General features: G+C 36.3%; 2 protein-coding genes across 7 annotated transcripts; both read left to right on the forward strand.

Moving 5' to 3' along the window:
• Window positions 1-1,718: 1,718 nt before the first annotated feature.
• Window positions 1,719-6,913, forward strand: gpr20 (G protein-coupled receptor 20). 2 transcript variants are annotated; one of them, XM_058747592.1, is made up of 2 exons: window positions 1,719-1,961; window positions 5,441-6,913. In XM_058747592.1, the coding sequence occupies exons 1-2, from the start codon at window positions 1,954-1,956 to the stop codon at window positions 6,534-6,536; spliced, it is 1,104 nt and encodes a 367-aa protein (XP_058603575.1). In that variant the 5' UTR covers window positions 1,719-1,953; the 3' UTR covers window positions 6,537-6,913. The 2 variants fall into 2 exon arrangements, with proteins under 2 accessions (XP_058603575.1, XP_058603574.1); XM_058747591.1 differs by lacking the exon at window positions 1,719-1,961 and adding an exon at window positions 3,288-3,338.
• A 1,487-nt stretch (window positions 6,914-8,400) lies between these two features.
• slc45a4b (solute carrier family 45 member 4b) lies at window positions 8,401-20,116 on the forward strand. 5 transcript variants are annotated; one of them, XM_058747590.1, is made up of 9 exons: window positions 8,401-8,529; window positions 10,971-11,119; window positions 11,192-11,576; window positions 13,342-13,530; window positions 13,710-13,889; window positions 15,644-16,743; window positions 17,395-17,494; window positions 17,878-18,089; window positions 18,488-20,116. In XM_058747590.1, the coding sequence occupies exons 3-9, from the start codon at window positions 11,306-11,308 to the stop codon at window positions 18,848-18,850; spliced, it is 2,415 nt and encodes an 804-aa protein (XP_058603573.1). In that variant the 5' UTR covers window positions 8,401-8,529; window positions 10,971-11,119; window positions 11,192-11,305; the 3' UTR covers window positions 18,851-20,116. The 5 variants fall into 5 exon arrangements, with proteins under 5 accessions (XP_058603573.1, XP_058603569.1, XP_058603571.1 ...); XM_058747586.1 differs by having other exon boundaries at window positions 10,971-11,576; XM_058747588.1 differs by having other exon boundaries at window positions 8,509-8,648; window positions 10,971-11,576.
• Window positions 20,117-20,915: the final 799 nt, after the last annotated feature.

The following is a 20,915-nucleotide window of genomic DNA, read 5'->3' on the forward strand; positions in this document are numbered from 1 at the left end:
TACTCCCAGTGTAATTCTAACAGACAAAACAGTGGTTAAAAATAAAGTACTATAGTTTTAAACCACCCACAATCTTTTATCTTTCTATAATCAAACCAGAGACTGGGCCCTGACACTTATCCTTTAATAAGAGTGCTTATCTGTTTTTGGATCCATTCAGTGCCTATTATGTATAAGGGGCTATTATATTTAAAGGAGTGGTGTAGGCCTATGCTGTAGTCATGAAAACAAATTTCTCTTGAAACATCACTCAAGATGTCTTCAGTGTTTTCTATTTCAATGGAAACCTTATTATCCGTTTCAGTAGAAACCTTTTTCCCACTTTTTTATTTTTATTTACCATTTACCACCAAATTGTTGTAACGTTATATGGGGTAAGTTGTCACAATGGAACTTGCCACTGAACGGCCAAAGATTAGCAAAATAATTATACAATTTATGAAACCAGCTTGAAATAAAATAACGTAAAAGGTACTGTAACAAACACAAATATCAAAATTGTTTTAGCCAACAAATTCTGCAATATAGGCTAAATTTATAAAATTCAAATCATGGAAGGATATTTTGAAATAAGTGGTTTTTGTGTTTAACAAATGTTTTTACAATACAAAAATCTTTGTGTTGTTTGTATAACATTTTTCTCAAAACATTTTAGCAACAGAGATATTTTGTAGCTCTTGTGACAGCTACAGCAGCTGATCCCCAAAGTCTGGACAAACATAAACCCGGATGGGAATGTGTTCCATTCTCAGTATTATTTCACTGTGACCCCCTGTTGGTCTGGGATTGATGCATGGAGCTTCAGGCTTGATCTAATTCTAACCCATTCGCCTAACAATGACCTTACAAAAAACACTTAATAAGATCTCTTCCGTTCTAGATGGTTATGGAACCAGAACGGGATATGGATTAGAGGTAACGGTATTTGTCTGGAGCAATAATGGTTATTTTTGGTTATTTTTAAAGTAGAATTTGGATTTTTAAAACAATATCTTGATATAAACCAAAATTTTATGGTTGACAGCTGAACACAGTTATTTAGTTACAAGCAGGACTCAGATTCCTATTGAATAACATGCATGACTTTCAAGAGTTTATGGGCATTCTGTAAATGCCACTTACAAATATGATTCACATGCTTCCAATGCTGTTAAACCGTACTGAGACAAAGGACAGCACACACTTCCAGTGATTTAAAATCACTCTCAGTCACATTTGAACCTAACTTCATATATTTTGTTGGAGAAATTTCGGAAACATCAGGACAGAGCCTTGGCAGATGGTGATGGATGAGTTTCCAGACAGGAAATGTGGAAAAAGTGTCGACACATCCAGCAGTATTAATACATCCTGTCATTTATTTTATCTGTCTTGCTGGCATTCTGACACCTTTAAAAATCTTTATGAAGGACTTCATAAAGGAACATTTTATTGACAACTAATAACTATGCATTATAACTTTTAGCATTTATTGTGTTTTTTTCTAGCTCCCGAGTGCTATTATATGGTTTAAGGCTAAATTTTCTTTTAAATAATCCTAATATTGTTTTTAAAGTTGAATTTTATTTTACTAAACAGAGAAAACAATCACTGTATGAAAAGTATCATATCCCAGAATCCAGTGTTTGTAATGTCAGGGTTTATCCAAACGAACTCAAACTTCCTGTGAGCGAGAGGATGAAGGGAGGGAAGGAAACAACAAAAGAGTGAAACAGACAGAGAGAGACAGAAAAAGAGACATGCAACATAGACAAGGTGGAGACACTATCTTCTTTTTGCCTCGTCAAGGTGAAGATGTTCAACATGTTTGTAGCACAGGGGATTGGATTTTCATCGTTTAAGTTTCTTTTAGAGGTTTAGGGGGCGTTTTAGAGTCTAATTTGAGTGCCAAAGCAGTGGCCTTTGCTACAACACTTCTGATTCACACTCCAGATCAGCTTCTCATCTGTCTACATGTGCAGGTAAGCAATGCTATTTTGCTGTGTGTGATTATGCAGATTATTGTTGTGCGCTTAATCATAAAAAAATTGCATGGCTATTGTTTGCCATGCCATCCTTGAATATTTTGTATTTTGGAAGTTTGTTAAAATGATTAAAATAATATATCAATATTTATTTATATACATGCAGCATATACAGTTAGTTATACATACAGTTTGTGTGTGTTTACACTGCCATTCAAAACTTTGAGATCAGTAAGATTTTCTATGTTTTTAAATAAGTTTCTTATGCTCTTATCTATTTGATCAGAAATACAGAAAAAAAAAATGTTAATTTTGTGAAATATTATTGCAAATTCAAAATAATAGTTTTCTATTTTAATATACTTTAAAATATTATTTATTCTTGTGACGCAAAACTGAATTTTTAGCATCATTACTCCAGTCTTCAGTGTTACCTTCAGAAATCATTCTAATATGATGATTTATAATCAATGTTGGAAACATACTTTTTTTTTTTTTTTTTTTTTTTTTGGGGACCAGTGATACTTTATTCAGGATTCTTTCATAAATAAAAAGCTAAAAAGAACAGTGTTTATTCAAAATAGAAATTTTGTGTTACAATATACCAGAAGTTTGATGTCAGTAAAAAAAAAAAAAAAATTCTTTTTTAAAAGAAATTAATACTTGAATTGTTAGAAAAGATTTCTATTTTGAATAAATGCTGTTCCTTTTAACATTTTTAATTTATCAAAGAATCAATCAAACAAAAAAGTATCAAAGTTTCCAAAAAAAAAAAAACTTTTATGGCAGCACTACAGTTTCAAAACTGATAATAAATCAGTATATTAGAATGAATTCTGAAGGATCATGTGACACTGAAGACTGGAGTAATGACTGATGAAAATTTAGTGCTGGGTCACAGAAATAAATTATATTTTAAAGTATATTAAAATAGGTAACCAATATATATGCTATTACATTATGGATTTTCACTCAAATGTTCCCAAATCTTGTGTTTTTTGTCAGTGCCTGTTACAAAGCAGTATTTTGGGGATGATCCTCGAGCCAAAGAACTTAACCTACATCAAAAGCTGTGATGGCAACTCGCACAGAGATATTTATTTGGACAGCATTAATGCATCACTGTCTCTCATAAGAGGGCCATTAGTTTTGGAGAATGATATACTTTTCTAAACAGGAGGTTCCATTCCTCACCAACTCTCTTCCAAACAACTCATGAGTTTGTCAGTCTTCTGTTTTTTTTTTCAGGTAGATTTTTACCGTCAGTGTGAAACTTCCAAAAATTTACAAAATTAGTTTAACATTACTTATTTCAGAGGAGTGTAGCTTAATTTTAAACATGCCACAGTGCTTGACATTGCTCAAATATTTAAAGTAAGTCTGTGGAGTTTCATCTCTGATGTCTAAACAACTTTATTTTGGTCAATAAATATTGTATATTGTTCTGTCTTTTCAATTAAGATGTAAATTGAGCAGAGGCCTGAGTAAATAAACACATGAAAGAGCCAAAAGTCTGATGCCTTCAGCCGCTGCTCAGAATTCATTTGTGTAGTAGAGGGATACACGTCTATTCCCACGAATCTCAGTATCCAAACAACTTCTTCCCATTAGTCTTAATTACAAACACATCTCGTTCTGAGCACCGTCTGAACTGTGCCAGACTGTAGGCACCTCTTTGTCAGAGGCTTCCAGGCTGTTTGTTTATCAGGCTCATTCTTCCTGCCATGGAAGGAGAGCATATTTGTTTTAGCAGGCAATTTTCCATGATGCCATGTGACAAGGGTTCAAGATGTAGACACACACAGTCTTAAAAATGTCATTTAGTTTTATGTTGGGCATACCAAACCTAGGTACAACTTGACCAGAGAAACAGTTTGTTTGAATTAGCCCACTATATTATATAACATACTGCAAGAGTACATACTGTGGTAGACAGTTTGCATCTATAAATGTTATACTAAATTAGCTAAGACTTTCAGCAATGACTTTTTATTTATTTTTAAATGAAATAAAATTAAATATCCACCAAAGCCACTTAGCTACTTTATAGTACTGGAAAGTTTAATCTTTATTTCATACTACATTCTGAATTTATTTATTTATGTATGAATGTATCTATGCCAGATGGTACTATTGTACCTTAACTTTTTTATTTATTTGTCGATTGTTTTAAGTCAATTAATTCATTTAATTGATGAATTATTCAGGATAAAAATCAAATAAATAAATATGAAATAAAACAATTAAATAGTAGTAAATTAAAAAGAAATAAACTAGAATTAAATGTAAAAAATTATCTACAAATTATTCTCATATTCCAATTCTATATAGGATTTATGTATTTGAATTACAGATATTTTCATTTCCTTCAGTTTGGATTACAAACCATTATGATGCATATCTTTTAAGTCATACGTAAATTAAACACATTTATGAATGTGTTTTAAATACACAATATCCATTTAGCCTCAAAATCCAATTTTTTTCCCCAGTCTCATACATTTTAATTAATTGACTATTGCTTGTTCCACAGCTAACTTATATTTTAACCATGTGCATATTTTTTAACTGAATCAACTGAAATGTTTTCACAATTAACAGATTTATGCAATTTGAATAAATGAGTATTTAAATTAAATCAAATAAATTCCAATAGTTAATAATAATAAAAGTGCAGAAGTCTTGCATGTTTCATTTATATGTGACTTACAAATATGCATCACATTAAAGGGTTACTCCACCCCAAAATGAAAATGTGTCATTAATCACTTACCCCCATGTCGTTCCAAACCCATAAAAGCTTCATGCGTCTTCGGAACACAATTTAAGATATTTTAGATGAAAACCGGGAGGCTTATGACTGTCCCATTCACTGTCAAGGTCCAGAAAAGTATGAAAGACATTGCCAAAATGGTCCATCTGCCATCAGTGGTTCAACCGTAACGTTATGAAGCTACGAGAATACTTTTTGTATGCAAAGAAAACAAAAATAACGACTTTAATAACCTCTGCGTCACCGAATTGTTGAATAAAGTTGTTATTTTTGTTTTCTTTGCATACAAAAAGTATTCTCGTAGCTTCATAACGTTATGGTTGAACCACTGATGGCAGATGTAGTATTCTGACGATGTGTTTCATACTTTTCTGGACCTTGACAGTGTAATGTACTTGGCAGTCAATGGGACAGTCACAAGCCTCCCGGTTTTCATCCAAAACATGTTAAATTGTGTTCCGAAGACAAATATAGCTTTTGCGGGTTTGGAATGACTTGGGGGTAAGTGATTAATGACAACATTTTCATTTTGGGATGGAGTAACCCTTTAAGTTTAATAGTCTATGTTAAAACTGCGTAATCCAAATGGATTGAAATTTTATATGCAATCTAGATATGTTTTGAATGGACAAATAAATGGCTTCAAAAAAAAAAAAAAAAAACTGTCATTGCAAATTGTTGTCTCTCTTTGGTTTTTGTGCAGATCCAGCCCTCAAACCACAGAGATGGCCCTTACGGAGGGTGCACTGAATCTGAACCTCACATCAACATTGATTCCTCCATTAACAACCAATACTTCTCCACCATACCGTGAACCTTATTTAAACAGACTGGCCCACTTGGATGAGGGTCTGTATAATGACTTTTACAGCCTGTGGATAGCTCTGGTGGTCATCAATGCCCTTATCTTTATGGTAGGGATGACCCTTAACAGCCTGGCTTTGTATGTCTTCTGCTTCAGGACCAAGCCGAAGACCACGTCAGTCATCTACACCATTAACTTGGTGGTGACGGACCTGTTGGTTAACCTCTCTCTTCCCACTCGTATCATATTGTACTACAGTGGAGGAAAATGCCTCATCTGTTCCTACATGCATATATTCAGCTACTTCGTCAACATGTACTGTAGCATCCTCTTCCTCACCAGCATCTGTGTGGATCGCTACCTGGCCATCGTTCAGGCGGAGGCCTCACGGAAGTGGAGGAACCCTGGTGTGGCCAAAGCGGTGTGCGTCTGCATTTGGCTGTTCGCCATCATCGTGACCTACTCGCTTCTCACGACAGCCTTCAAGCACTCAGGCTGCTGCCTTTCCAAACTCTTCGCACTGACTGTTTTTGAGTTCTTCCTACCAATGGTGATCATCGTAGTGTTTACTATTCGAATCATGTGCGCCCTTTCCAGCCCGGGCCTCATGCAGCAGAGCCGAGACAGACGCATGAAAGCCGTACAGCTGCTGTCCACCGTTCTGGTGATCTTCACCGTCTGCTTCACGCCGTTTCATGTCCGTCAAGTTCTGTTTTACTTCCATCCTGATTTGCCTCATCATGTGATTGTGTACCATGTGACCGTCACCCTCAGCAGCCTGAACAGCTGCTTGGATCCTGTGGTCTACTGTTTCGTCACCACTAACTTTCAGTCTACCATGAAGAGATTTTTCAGGAAGATAGAAAGAGAGCAGACGAGCGGAGATATTATCAGCGTGCAGAAGAGCTCGAAGGCTTCAGGCACAGTGATTGCTATAGCCAATAGTATAAGGATAAGCATGAGCCCCGTCCAGCAGGGAAGCCAACCCACATGAGGGAGCCCATGTAGATTATTTAGATGCTTGCCATTACCATGTCATAGTAATGCAAAACCAGTGACATAAATGAACATTTGTGACTTTGTTTCGATGTGTACTGTAAATACTTTGATGTAGAGATTTAATTTAAAATGTGACACTGTTATGTTTGTAACTACTACAGCAATGCCACAATAATATGCCACAGCATTTTTAAGCTTGCAGTGCTTTAGAGCAGGGGTTTTTGAAAACAATGATGCCCTCTTAGAGGAAGATGTATCTATATACATCTGTGTAGTGTGCATATGAAGACACATGAAGACTTATATTATTGCTATTATTATTATTATTATATTGTTACTGTACTGAAGCCAAAACTAATTATTAAAACATTATCCGGAATATACTGTCTTTGTATCTACTGTGTCTTTTTTCTACAAACAATTAGAGTAAAATTAAACGTACACTACCATTTAAAAGTTTGGGGTTGCTAAGATTAGTTAATGGTTTTTTTTTTAAAGGAGTATCTGCTCACCATGTGTGCATTTATTCGTAAAAAAAATACAGTAAACAGAAATATTGTGAAATATTTTTACTAAATCAAATATTTGTTTTCTATTTTAATATATTTTAACATTTAATTTATTCCATTGATGGCAAAACTGAATTTTCAGTGTCACATGATTCTTCAGAAATCATTCTAATATTCTCATTTGGTGCCCATTTGAAATAGAAATATTTTGATTAATGTGTCCTTGATGTATAAAATCCTTCATTTCTTAAAATAAAAACCAATCCATAACCACACAGTAATATTGTGAAATATTATTACAAATTCAAATATTTGTTTTCTATTAAAAACTATCCCCAAAATTTTGAAGAGTATTTGTACACCTGCAGAGAAACATATTTCTCTCTATTTATTTCCATAACACTTTTCACAAGAAAAAATGTTCAAAATCAATTTTAGAGTTAACGTTGACAGTCCCAAAATACAATTTTGTCCCCTCAAATTTCCACGGCCCCCCAATAATCCTCTCGTGGCCCCAGATACCAGTTTGAAAAAACCTGCTACAGATGATGTTTTATTAACAAGGTTCGGGAGGAGCACGATCAGATAATCAGTCTGGCCCAGGTGGAGCTCGTCACCTTATCACCTTAACAAGCACATCAGGTGTATATATACAGCCAACTCACCTCTGTTTTATGACAGTTTTCCAGCATCCCGCCTCCACCCCAACTCTGCACTCTAATCTAGTTTCATCCCATTCTTGGGATGGGGGGCAGTTCTCTGGGTTCGGGCTCTATCCCAAGCTCGAAGCCCTCCCTCTGGACAGCACGCCAAATATGCTTACTAATTGCTCAATCATATTATATGTTAGTGCGAACTCGAGAAACATAAATATATTAATTAAAAAATTATAATGTCATAAAGCGTTTAAGGACGTTTCTAGAAATGTCAAATAATAACTGGCAAAACACAGCAAAAGCATATAGTGTTAAAGTTTTAGGCCATATAAGAGTAGGCCTAATCATTGAGTTTGATGAGTAAACAAAACAGTTATTTTCAAATAATGTTAACCACAGACCTCATTCTACTCCAAATTAAAAGTTCAGAAGAAAAACCTGATAAAATGATCTTAAAATGAATAGGGTTTCTTAAGCAATTCAGGCTGAACTAGGTGCAGAAGTTTAATACAATGTGTAGTATTTTATCTAAACTCTAGATAACACTTAAATAACACTTATCTAATCTGTCAAATGTCGTTATCAATTTTCCCTATTATTTTGTTGCATGGTGTTTTATTATCAAATATCACTTTAAGAGATGTCAGTTACCTCTTTATGACAGTAATGACTAACTAGTCTTCGTGGCTTCTAGGTTTTAGTTCACAGATTTTGACAGAACGATACTAGGCAATATCACTGCTGCTGAGGGGGATTTGTAGAGCGTAACAACTGGCAACCACGAGCGGACAATAGATGCAGTACATCCGCGACCTGAGAGCAGGTACATTTGGCTCTTTAACATCTTTCTCCATTTACTTGTGGATGATCATATTCTTTCTTTAGCTATAAATGAAGATGCATGTTATGAATCGGACCGCTCGTCGTGCTCGGGAACTGAAGGTATCTGTTAAATTTACTGTAGAAGCAATTTAATTAGCAGGCTAGCAGTGCGGGCTAACACTGCATAACCATCAGACTGATGATTCATATAAAGTTAAGCAAAACCCCAAATGCATAATAATTGCAAGTCGCTCGCTCATATTCCCAGTCAGAACAATTCACCCTTCCAAGTGATACAGTTGGTAACATGATTATCGTGAGTATGATGCGAAGTATCCAAAATACTACCAGGGCACATGACTGCATGCAACAGTCTGATGATCTGGCAACACAGGGCACGGGTTTTATGGTGATTTGGTAGCGTTATTGACGTTTATTTTAGCCAGAGAGGTTGTTTATGTGTCTAACATTAACATCTTACGCTGTTAACTGAAAATGACTGGGTTTAATTTTTGGTTTCCAGGCGTACTTCCAATCACAGACAGGAAAACCATACATGTTTAGGCATGATCTGAGATCCATCATAGCTTTCTTAAAAGATTGGTGCACGTGATTCAGCGTGAGGCACCTCTTCGCCACATCCTCATCCCCTAATAACAGATGACTTGTCCACCTAGACTATATATTGTCTCCTTGTCACATTTTTGCACGTCAGTCTCTGACACAGGTGTCCCTTCGCCCACCTGACTCTTGTCACAGCTGCTCTGGGGTGGATGTTACCTGCCAGAAGCCTCTGGGTGTAGCCTTATCAGTGTACAGTGCACATGGGACGGACTGTTATCACGGGCGTCTCATGTAACCAGCAAGTAAAACTAGTGACACATTTTTGGCTCTGTCACTGTATGTGTCACTTCAGTTTATTCTGTAGAACTTCTTAAGTAAGGTCTACTTCCCTTGATCTGGGACCATATTTCTAGGTTACAAGGGTTATTTTGACGCCAAATGAAACAAGGTACTTAACGAGGTAGGATATGTTTTTAATTATTACATGTGGGAGATGTTCACGTATCTTGTTGCCAAATTAGTAGCCTAACTATTGTAAATATGTTGAAATTATTTCACTTATTTACTTCAGTTTAATTATATTTAACATTTTGTATATGTAAAATGTATATCTGAGCATACACTGAATTAGTTTTATCATATCAGCTGCTCATCCACCATTAGCTTTTACGGAAAACTCCTATGTAAATGGCTTTAGTACTCGCACATGTGCTGTTAGATTTATAGCGCTACAGCAGCGCGATTGTGTCATTCTAACTCATTTAAAACGACCTTTGGAACTTTACATACTGTTGCTGCCTTTACCATATGACTGTGGAAGGTATAAGTACACTTAAAAGTGCGTATGTTTTTGCCGTTTGGCCATTCTGCAGTTGCTCTACGTTTGCTGTGCACGCGAGTGACTCTCTTAAAGGGGAAGCGTCAATACAATTCCTATGAGTGTATTTTTATTCAAATTCCCTATAAACACTTATTGAATTGTATACATTTGACTTTGTATACATTTATTTAGTAACTATGAAATATTATATTTATTGTCATGTTATTTTATATTCTGAATCAGTATAGCTATGTATTTGTTTATGTTTATTTAAACCCTATTTAAATGTGAGTTGCTTATAGGCGTTTTCAAACTGTTTTAGAGCTTGTGTTTGACAAATAGAAATTTGCAAACAGTCTCCTTCACTTGACATAACCATAGCAACTGTAAGCAGCTAGAGAGCTTTCCGGTATCCGTGTGGGATAGTAAATCGACAAAAGATGGCATGTATTGCTCTTATTTATCACTTAGTCACTTTATTGTAGATTTACATTTCATCAAATAAATTGTTTTCTTGTTTTAAAAAGTCCATACGATTGTAGACATTTGGTTTGGGGCGGCAACAGATAATTGAGGTTGCGCGAGATACAACATTTAAGTGAAAACTGGCAGAAAGAATTCCAAAACATGTCTTATGTTTTCTTTTAATATATGTAACGTTACATAATTTGTATATATAACGTATAATTTGATAAAGTGTAGGAAATTAGTCACTTTTTATATTTAAATGATTGTTTCTCAGTTAAGGTTTTAAAATGTTCTCTTAAGAATATGTATCTACATTCTCCTATCTTTTCAGAGCCTTTTTCCTATTTTAGTAACTTTATTATTTCATCTTCCTTTCTCCAGGGATTACAGATATGCGAAATAAGTCAGACTTCTGCTAAAACTGTTTACTGTCGCAATGCCAGAATTTCTCCCCGTCTTGTTTTTCACTGACATTTTTTCCACTGCCTTGATCTTTCTGGATATCATGTGTTAATGCCAAGATTTCTCTCTCTATCTCTCTCTCTCTGTCTCTCTTTCACTCTCTCTCTCTCTCTCTCCCTCTCATCTAGATTAATAAGTAATTCCATGGAACCACAGAGAGGAACATCCACCTGTTCTGCTCTCCATGCCCTCCCCCATTTCCCACTTTCCCTTCGTGAAAACATGACTCGTGAGTTACACCAACAAGGCTCTATATGGACTAGGATTCATTGCAACGGTTGGTAGATCTCTCACTGAAATATATGGAACAACATGACCTCTCGTTTGACTGCGGGTGTTTTATAATAAGAAGCCTGCTGTGGATTATGAAAGATCGGATTAAGGAGAAAAGAGTCTGGACTTGTGAGGGGTAAGTACCACAGGAACCATTTCTGGATCAAGACCCCAGGCACCAGCTTCGTATATGCAGGTCAGCATGGCACCCAAGAACGCTGTCACGGAGTCTGTTCCAGTGCTGGAAATGGCAGTTGTACAAGAAAAGAATTCAAATGGTGGACAGAATGCAGAGAAGGAGAAAGCGAGGGAAGTGGAGATGTCAGAGGACTCAGCCAGTGAGGATTCTGTAAACCACATCCCAAAACGGTTATGGGTCATGCACGGTGCCATCATGTTCGGGAGGGAGTTCTGCTATGCGATGGAAACAGCACTAGTCACCCCTGTGCTGTTGCAGCTAGGTCAGTAATCAGCCGTTTTCCCAACAAACCTTTTGACAACGTAAATCAATTCATTTCCTTCATATGTCTATAGACAGAAAGTCCTAATTTATCCCTTAACATGTCATTCCAAATCTTTATCTCTATCTTTTTTGGAACGTCAGTGGGTTCTAATGTTGTTTTGGACCCTATTGACTTTCATTCTTCAAAATATCTGCTTTTGTGTTCCATAGAAATATCATGCACACAAATATCATTTTAAAAATATCTAGGCGATGGTGAACGTTTTGTATAATTTTACTGCACTATTTTGTATATAATGACAAAATTTTGATCTTTTAAGCATTCTTTAGATGTAGATAAAACATTAAAAAGGCTGATGCTACCTCAACAGGCAGGTTAATGGGTAATTTAGTGTTTTTAATCCATCCTAGGCTTAAGGCCTCTATTCATAATTATGAACAGGGACATTCCTTTGGATTTGGTAAAGATTCCCTATTGTGCCAATGCCAACCCTGTGTCATAGAAATAAGATGGAGGGATGTTTGTTTCCACAGTAGCATGCAAAAGTGGATGAGGTAGTGTTTGCATGGAATTCAGAGAATGTGTGAGTGTGCGCATTTCTCTTTCTCTCGGTTTTCCGTCTATTTTGAATAAGATCAATGTCAATAGATCCTCTCAGGAAACTACAGGGTTAATATAACAAAAGGTTTGAATTGCTCTAAAGGGCCTCTGATCTCATACCAAAAGCAGTTTTAGTAGATTTAATGGCTGAACGCATTTTAAATATCCATCCACTAAACTTCCTCCAAAAAATTTAGCTTATCGTAACCTAAAAAAATCAATTTTTGTTTAGGCAAAATATATGTGTCCCTTAAAATCTCAAATGGCCTACTTGATAAAAAAAAAAAAATAGGTAAAATAATTGCAATTTTAAGTGTGGGTTTATAGACAATGAACCAGAGTCTGTTTTTAGAGTAAACCGGATAAAATGCTCTCCTGTTATACATTAAATGCCATGTGTATTGACAAAACCATCTCTTTTAAGTTCTGGACCCTTGGGAGTTGTAATGCTGAGTGTTATTGCTTTATAATACAGGCTGATTACTTCATACTGCACCTTAACCTGATCCACAGAGGTTTGAATGCGGTTGGATAGTAGTTCATCTTTAAAGCTGAAGAGTTATGATCTGCAAATTTGACATGTGACATGTCTGTTGCCTGCACTTTCTGTTCTCACATTCTCAGTTTTCATCCCGCTACACACATGAGCTGTCGTTCTTTTGCACGTTGGAACCTCTTGAAAAAAGGAGAAGTTTGACATTTAAGTTTCATTTGAGTAATCAATTGTTTGGGTTTTAGTATGTCATCTGTCCTGGCACGAGTTCTGCGCGCCAGACTCATGGAAAATTCCCTTAGCTATTAAAACAATTCGCTATGAATCATCACAACCGAATAATCCCAAATATTCTTTTCAGTTTTCTCATGCCCTTTTTATTTACTCTGAGTCATTGCATTTGATAATAATTTTATTGCCAGAGGCAGTTTGATTGCTTCATTACTATGACACAATTTTAGATCTCCTATGTGAAAGGTTTATGGAGTTGTAAATAACAGGTCAACGAACTGCAGACATGCTGAAACCTGCCTGGTTATGTTTCAACTGATGTGGGTTGCTTAAGTTGCCATATTGGTATATTTAATCAAAAAGTGGTTATTAAAAAATATAGTTTTGATCTCCCTGAACCTTGGAGTTAAATTGATCCCCATCCGTTTCTTCTTGCAGGTCTCCCGGAGCAGTATTACAGCTTAACCTGGTTCCTCAGCCCTATTTTGGGTTTAATTTTCACTCCTCTGATTGGCTCAGCAAGTGACCGTTGCACTTTGAAATGGGGTCGGAGGAGACCCTTCATTTTGGCACTGTGTGTAGGAGTGTTAATAGGAGTGGCCTTATTTCTTAATGGATCTCTTATAGGTAATTATTTTATATATTTATATAATATTTAAAACATGCACAGATATCTACAGAATTATAAGTCACCATTGTTTAAATAGGAGGCCCTTGACTACATATTTTATATTACACATACATATTTTTGCACTTTATAAATGATTGGTCCTTTTATAGTTTATTTTAATCTTTGTGTCAAACAGGTCTGTCTCTGGGTGATATTCCCAGTAATCAACCGGTTGGGATTGTGCTGACCGTTGTTGGTGTGGTGGTTCTAGACTTCTGTGCCGATGCTTTGGATGGACCAATCAGAGCCTACCTCCTGGATGTGGCTGATACCGAGGAACAGGACATGGCTCTAAATATCCATGCTTTCTCAGCAGGTGTATATTCTGGGACTGGGAGTGATAAATTGATCTGAACTTGAAGAGACACTCTGTTCTTTAGCATCATGCTTGAAGCCCTTTCAACTAGAGCCCTGCACGGGCCTAAAATTTAGGCCCTAGCCCGGCCCTGGCCCGAGACGCTCAGGCCCGTGTCCGACAGCTCATCAGAATTCTCGGCCCGAGTCCGACCCGAACTTTTTTCCCCCTTCTCCCAAAACAGCTTATCTACTACTGTTTCAGCTTTTAAAATAGTTCCGTTTTGTATGAAATGGCAAAGTGATTGTATTTCGTTTCGTTATTTTATTAAGTTAATTTAGAAAAACGTTTGGAGCATTTTTTTTATTCATTAAATGTACGTTTTTTTTTTTTTAAGTAACGACCAAACGGCCAGCGGCAGACAGCGAGTTGATCATAGCCTATCCTATGTTTGATCAATTTAGCTTTCTCAAATCATCACGACTTCTCTAAAATTAAATCTATAATTATAAAACAGCTCCACAATGTTAGTTTAAACGCTTGACCTAGATAAATGTGCACTGATGCATATCCAGTAGTTTGTGCGGAGAGTGGAAGCAGAAGCGTGCTTTACAGAACGCGCCAGAGTGATCACTTGCATTGGAAACATTTAAAAATACGCTGTCATTTTTGCTCATAAGAGTAATAGGCTACGTTGTTCGGAACTGTAAAGGGTCTACTTTTATTTGTGTGCACTCACAATATCAACAAAACGTGCTTTTATAAAAAATAAAATAAAAGAAGAAAAGTTTCGGTTTTGAGCAAGCCGAGCGCTTCTGAAAAACCAAAACACAGCATATAGCCTACTTGCCACACTGACTTGATAAATATAGTATCTATAGAAAGCTTTGAATTACTACTTTAAAACGAAATAATTCGGATCGAAAACAAAAACTCTTTCATTATAAAATCCCTAAAGATGCATTTCTCTCTAAAGGCGCATCCAGTGAGGAGATGGCGGGTCAGGATCATCATCAAATGCATGGCTGATCAAAAATGCAGCTTTTCCCGAAGCATTGGGAACTTTTTGTAAATCCACGCTCCAACTTCTCCCTGATGCTCTGCGTGGTCAACTATCACCTGTATGCTAATGCGTGCATATATGCGTTGCTTATTGCTTAGGCAATGTATAATATTTATAATATAATCAGTATTTAATACAGTAGCCATGTGTGCTCCGTGCCTATATGGGCACAATAAAAGGAGAGAAGCTAAATGAGCCCGAGCCCGATCTATAAAAAAAAAAAAAACGGGCTTGCAGACCTCTACTTTTAACTCTTTAAAAAAAACTCATCAAAACAATATCATTCAACAGTTTGACTGTAAAAACATTTATATTATAAAAATATCAAGTAAATTCCTTTGAAAAAATTAAGCAGCATAGCTGTTTTCAACATTGATAATAATAAGAAATGATCAGCACATCAGCTTGATTTCTGAAGGATCATGTGACACTGATGACCAGAGTAATGGTTGCTGAATATTCATCTTAGCCATCACAGAAATTATATTTTAAATGATACTGAAAAACAACAACAGTTATTTACATTTGTAATTTATTATAACATTTCTGTTTTTACTATATTTTTTTGATCAAGTAAGTGCAGCCTTGAAGAGCAGAAGAGACTTCTTTCAAAAACATAAAGATTTTAACTTTTTTAAACAGTAGTGCACTTAACATTTTACTGGATGGTGATAATATTTTTTTTAAATTTGATATAATTCCTGTTTTTCAGGGCTGGGAGGTGCTTTAGGTTACATGCTAGGAGGGCTGGACTGGACCAATACCTTCCTAGGTTTAGCTTTCAAGGCCCAAGAGCAGGTCCTCTTTTTCTTCGCTGCAATCATCTTTATCATTTCTGCGACGCTTCATCTTTTCAGCATCAAGGAGCATCTATATAACCCCAACCATCCAGGGGTACTGAAGGATGATGATGAAGAAAGGCCACCTCCTGTCCAGCTCTATGGCAGCTTTCCATCTACTCGTCTCATACCTCAACTAGAACTGATCCCTGAGGAGGAGCTGTTTTCAGCCCATGAGGATGACCTCTCTGAGCGGGATGTTTCAACAGACTTTCTAAACATCGACCTAGTACGGAGTAAAAGTGACTCGGTTTTAGCCATGCCAGATGCTACAGTAGAGCTTGACCCAGACTTGGATCGCGATGGGCAGTTTCTGTACGACATCGAACCCACTTTATTCCAGGACTTCCAGGGTCTACAAGATGATGGAACAATAATGGATTGCCACAACAACAGCCATGCAGGTCCGTGCACTAACCACCACTTACAGATTTGTGATAGCAATGGGGAACATATCTGTGGAGCTGCCAAAACCATAAACGGAAGCTTTGCTGTTTCTGTAAATCCAATCACTGGAGCAGCGAATGCCGTCAATCAACCAGGCAAAGCCGGTTTACGTCCATCTGGCATCCCAGTGCGTCGCCGCACCCCTTCCTTCTACCGCCAGCCCTCCTTCACTTTCTCTTATCACGGACGTGTGGGCTTTCAATGGCGAAGGCGCTACGGCAACATGGCTGGGCCGATCAAATCTTCACGAAGCCTGAATGACATTGACAAAATCGATAGACGGCATGAACGGCGGAAGTTGCAGCCAAGTCGCATTTCTGCATCCCGCAGTAATGAGGAGGATGAAGAGAGTGAGGATGGGGATGGCGGTACGACGGTCAAATTGCTCTGGTTGTCCATGCTGAAGATGCCACCCCAGCTCTGGCGTTTGTGTGTATGTCACTTGCTCACCTGGTTCTCCATGATCGCACAAGCTGTGTTCTACACAGACTTCATGGGCCAGGTCATCTTTGAAGGAGACCCAACTGTAAGAAGAGTTCCTTGTCCTGTCTTGTAATATAAATTATAGATTTAATTATAACGTAGTGCTGTCAAACGATTAATCGTGATTAATTGCATCGAAAATAAGTTTTTTTTTGCTTACATAATGTGTATATTTATGTATATATAAATACACACACATACAGCATATATTTTATACATGTATATATTTATAGTGATATAATTTATATCATATATAAATATATTTAATATATAAACGTAACATTTTTCTTAAATATATACATGCATGTGTATGTGTGTATTTATATATACACAAAAAATATACACAGTACACACATATATTATGTAAACAAAAACTTTTATTTTGGATGCGATTAATCGTTTGACAGCACTAATTATAAGTAAATTTGAATTTAATCTATAATTTTTTTGTAAAATTGAATAAAAAAAGTTATAATAATCAGAGTTATAATCAGTATCAGCATTTTTTAGTATTTTCTAATCAAAATACCAAATAATTAGCCTACCAAATTAATAAACCAGCATGGTGTTACTTTTAGTCTACATTGCATGCCATTTACTTTTCTAATTTGGAGTGTCTATATGATACAGGCTCTATTTTACTGTATGTAATACTGAATATACTTGATATCCTATTGATGTTCTTCAAAACCAGGCTGCTGCTAACTCCACTGCCCTGCAGAACTACAGTAAAGGTGTGCAGATGGGCTGCTGGGGGCTTGTGATCTATGCGGCTACAGCTGCGCTCTGCTCAGGTGTGTGTTATGTTTATGTGTCGTATTTGGATAGAACATGGCTAATGATGAGGGTTACATTTTTGTTTCATCCAGTGGTGTGATCAGGTTTCAGTTCTGTATTTAGACACTCACATGACTACGTCGTGGAATAAGCAGATTTTTTAGGGTGTGATAGTTCTCGTCTTATGTCGTTTTTGTCTTATATCTATCATTTATACCATATTTACCTGCAGTTGAAAATTAAAATTGTTGTAATTCTTTTAAATTTAAAAAAATAATAATTTGTTACACATTTTATGTAACGTTTTATGTTATGTGAACCTTTTTGTATACAATTTCTGTCAGTGTCCATTTTGAATTATTTGAGTTCAAACCAAATAATCAGAAACTTTTTTTCACAGATGTGCTCCAAAGGATCTTAGACAACTATGACCTAAGCATAAAAATCATCTATATGTTGGGGACTCTAGGCTACGCTGTGGGCACAGTAGTCATGTCCATCTTTCCAAATGTATATGTAGCTATGGTGATGATAAGCACAATGGGAATCATCTCTATGAGCATGTCATACTGCCCTTATGCTCTGCTGGGACAGTACCATGAAATCAAAGAGGTCTGTATCATTTTATTAACTCATGTAACCAAATATATGATGTCACCAATAATTCAAACTACCATTCAAAAGTTCCGAATTATTACAATTTAATTATTCATGATTTTCAGTCACTTGTACTCACCAAGGCTGCAACTGTTTGATCAAAAATATAGTAAAAGCAGTAATATTGTGAAACATTGCATGTAATGTAATTTATTCTTTTGATCAATTTAAAGTGTCCTTCCTAAATTAAAGTATAAAAAAAATATTTCTGACCTTTTGAATGGTAGTGTGTATGATAAGCTCTTCCAGAATTCATCTTCACTGCCAGTAGCACTTGATTTGTGACAGCAGTTTTCCTCACAGCAGCAGTGCTCTCAATCAGCTTCTATCATCTTTCTTTTACATTGTCATAGTACATTCATCACAGCCCTGGAAACTCACGACGAGGCTTTGGCATCGATTGCGCCATCCTGACGTGTCAGGTGTACATCTCTCAGATCATGGTGGCGTCGGCACTCGGTGCAGTCGTAGACGCTGTCGGTACGGTTAGAGTGATCCCCATGGTAGCAGCGGGAGGTTCATTTCTTGGTTTTCTTGCTGCGGCTTTCCTCGTCATCTACCCTGATACACTTGACGATGAAGATGATGACGACGATGAAGATGAGCAAGGCAAAAGCTCTGTTAAGTCTGAGGCTGCCTCCAGTAACAGCACAGAGAAACTCAAGCCAATGCCAAGGAACAGTTCCAGCAAGCCAGAGGATGAATCCTCAGTTTGAATGTTAGAACGTAAAATACTTGAGCTATTTAAGTACAAATCCCAGAATGCACAAGAAAGTTAAGATGAAAGAACAAGAAGGACATTGTCTAACATTCATACACTTTCACATATGCTGAATATAAATCTGTGGATATGGTACAGAGACAACCCTATTTGAGTCAAATATGTGATTTGAGATTATTTCTCAAGCTATTTATCATTTGTTCCCAAAATTTCCATTGTCTACTCAAAAGTATGTTTCAGTTTTTAGTTAATTTTAATTTTAATTTTTTATAACCAGGTTTATGTCACTACCTTTGAAAACATTATTTCACATTCTAATCATTTTTTTCTACACATTATCATTTCACTGTACAAATCAACATTTAAATACCAGATGTAAGTTTGCATTTTTTTTAGACTGATATTTTATCAGTGTTAAAATGTGTCTGATTATCATTGTATTCCCCTCATATTCAGCCTCATATCATAAAACACTCAGGGGAAAGCTGAATGGCTGCTGCTTCTGAGCACAAAACGCTAACTTCTGTTTAGACTTTAACTATGCACAATGCCAAATCATTTTTTTCCTAATGATTCTGGATTTGGAGACATTGTTTTTGAGAGTTGCCTTTAGTTCATAAACTTGATTTTCTTGGGTACACTATTTTGAGGTATGAAGAACACGGAGAGCTGAGACACTGAGTAAGGAAATGGCTTTGCTGTACAGCAGTGATTGGTGTGTGAAATGAAGAAGTGTGTTTAGCTGTCATGGCAATTTTTACTTGGTTTCAGCCTCCATCTTAAGTGATGACACTCCAATAGCGGCAGTATTTTTCACAGCCAAATTCATAATATTGTTCCAGTACTGTTGTGTAGTTTATAAACACAAGTTTTTGAGCTCGTTTCTTTTTCAAGAAGACAGGCCAAATATTTCCTTTACTAATTAATCACAGAACCCCACTGGCCAAGAGTGGACTAACTAAGCTATGGCCTCGTATGCTCATAAATGTAGACTATATACATTGCTGGAAGTGTGACATCTGTACAGAGGTCAGTAGGCTGGTTTTGTATCCTATTTTATCAAACAGGAAGTTTTTCTTTGTGTGCGTGTGTGTGTGCTTTTCATAAACACTTTTTTAAATCAGTTTTTTTTTTGTATAGGCCTATGTGGTACTGTTGTGATTTTTTTTAGTGTTTGAACCAAATTGAAAGTTTATAATAGTTCCATGTGTTTATTTTGAATTTGTGTTCAGTTTCGATAAAGAGAAAGTTTTACACTTTTCCCTGAGTGAATGCTTGTTTGTTTTGAACTGTAGCACAATGTGGTTGAATCTGAAATGAATTGTATTGTGGTTGACTATCCGTACGCACACCATGTGGTGACCATCCATAGTGACCACTAGATGGCGCGAGTACATAATGAGATGCTGGGTGATGCATAAATGGATGTACGAACAGTAGGCTATTTTAAGAAAAATTCTATTAATTATTACAGTGAAGTTACATTGAATGATTTATGCAATGTTTTACAAAAGAATTTCCATGGGAAATCAGTTGTACAGACTGAAATCTTACAAAATGTAGGCCTATTGGCATTTCAGGGCTTGAAGCTTTTTTTATTACTGGGTCATTCTTCAATTGGGGTGGCAAATGAGAGGCAGAATTTGTAAAAATGCTTATTTGTCTTTTTATAATAAAATGTATTGCTTTTAGCAGTACAAAAATAGCTTAAATTTGGAATCATATCACAGCAAACAATTTTGGGTGAAATGCACATTTTGTTCTGTAAACAATATATATATATATATACCGGTATATATAGAGAGAGAGAGAGAGAGAGAGAGACGGTTTCAACGGCAACAACATAAACGTTACTGCGCATGCGCGCTTTTGTGGCCCTAACTTAACTTCCGGTAGACATCCAAATACAATCAGTAACAACAGCTAAATCCCTCTAGAGTAGATTATGTTTTGATAACAAGCAAAATATGTTTGCTGCGTAAATCAGACGGACTGAGATGCAGCGATAACTACTTGGACGGACTTTTTAAAAATGCAAATTTATTCTCTGCCAGCAGGAG

Source organism: Onychostoma macrolepis, chromosome 16 (genome assembly GCF_012432095.1).
Source record: "Onychostoma macrolepis isolate SWU-2019 chromosome 16, ASM1243209v1, whole genome shotgun sequence".
In the NCBI taxonomy this organism is placed as follows: domain Eukaryota; kingdom Metazoa; phylum Chordata; class Actinopteri; order Cypriniformes; family Cyprinidae; genus Onychostoma; species Onychostoma macrolepis.

Excerpts from the sequence above, each read along its gene's own strand:
- gpr20 (XM_058747591.1), top strand. The coding sequence starts at position 3,304 with ATGCCACAGTGCTTGACATTGCTCAAATATTTAAA. Across the intron at positions 3,339-5,440 it reads ACATTGCTCAAATATTTAAA|ATCCAGCCCTCAAACCACAG; the intron begins GTAAGTCTGTGG and ends GTTTTTGTGCAG.
- slc45a4b (XM_058747586.1), top strand. The coding sequence starts at position 11,306 with ATGCAGGTCAGCATGGCACCCAAGAACGCTGTCACGGAGTCTGTTCCA. Across the intron at positions 11,577-13,341 it reads CCCTGTGCTGTTGCAGCTAG|GTCTCCCGGAGCAGTATTAC; the intron begins GTCAGTAATCAG and ends TTCTTCTTGCAG. Across the intron at positions 16,744-17,394 it reads TCTTTGAAGGAGACCCAACT|GCTGCTGCTAACTCCACTGC; the intron begins GTAAGAAGAGTT and ends CTTCAAAACCAG.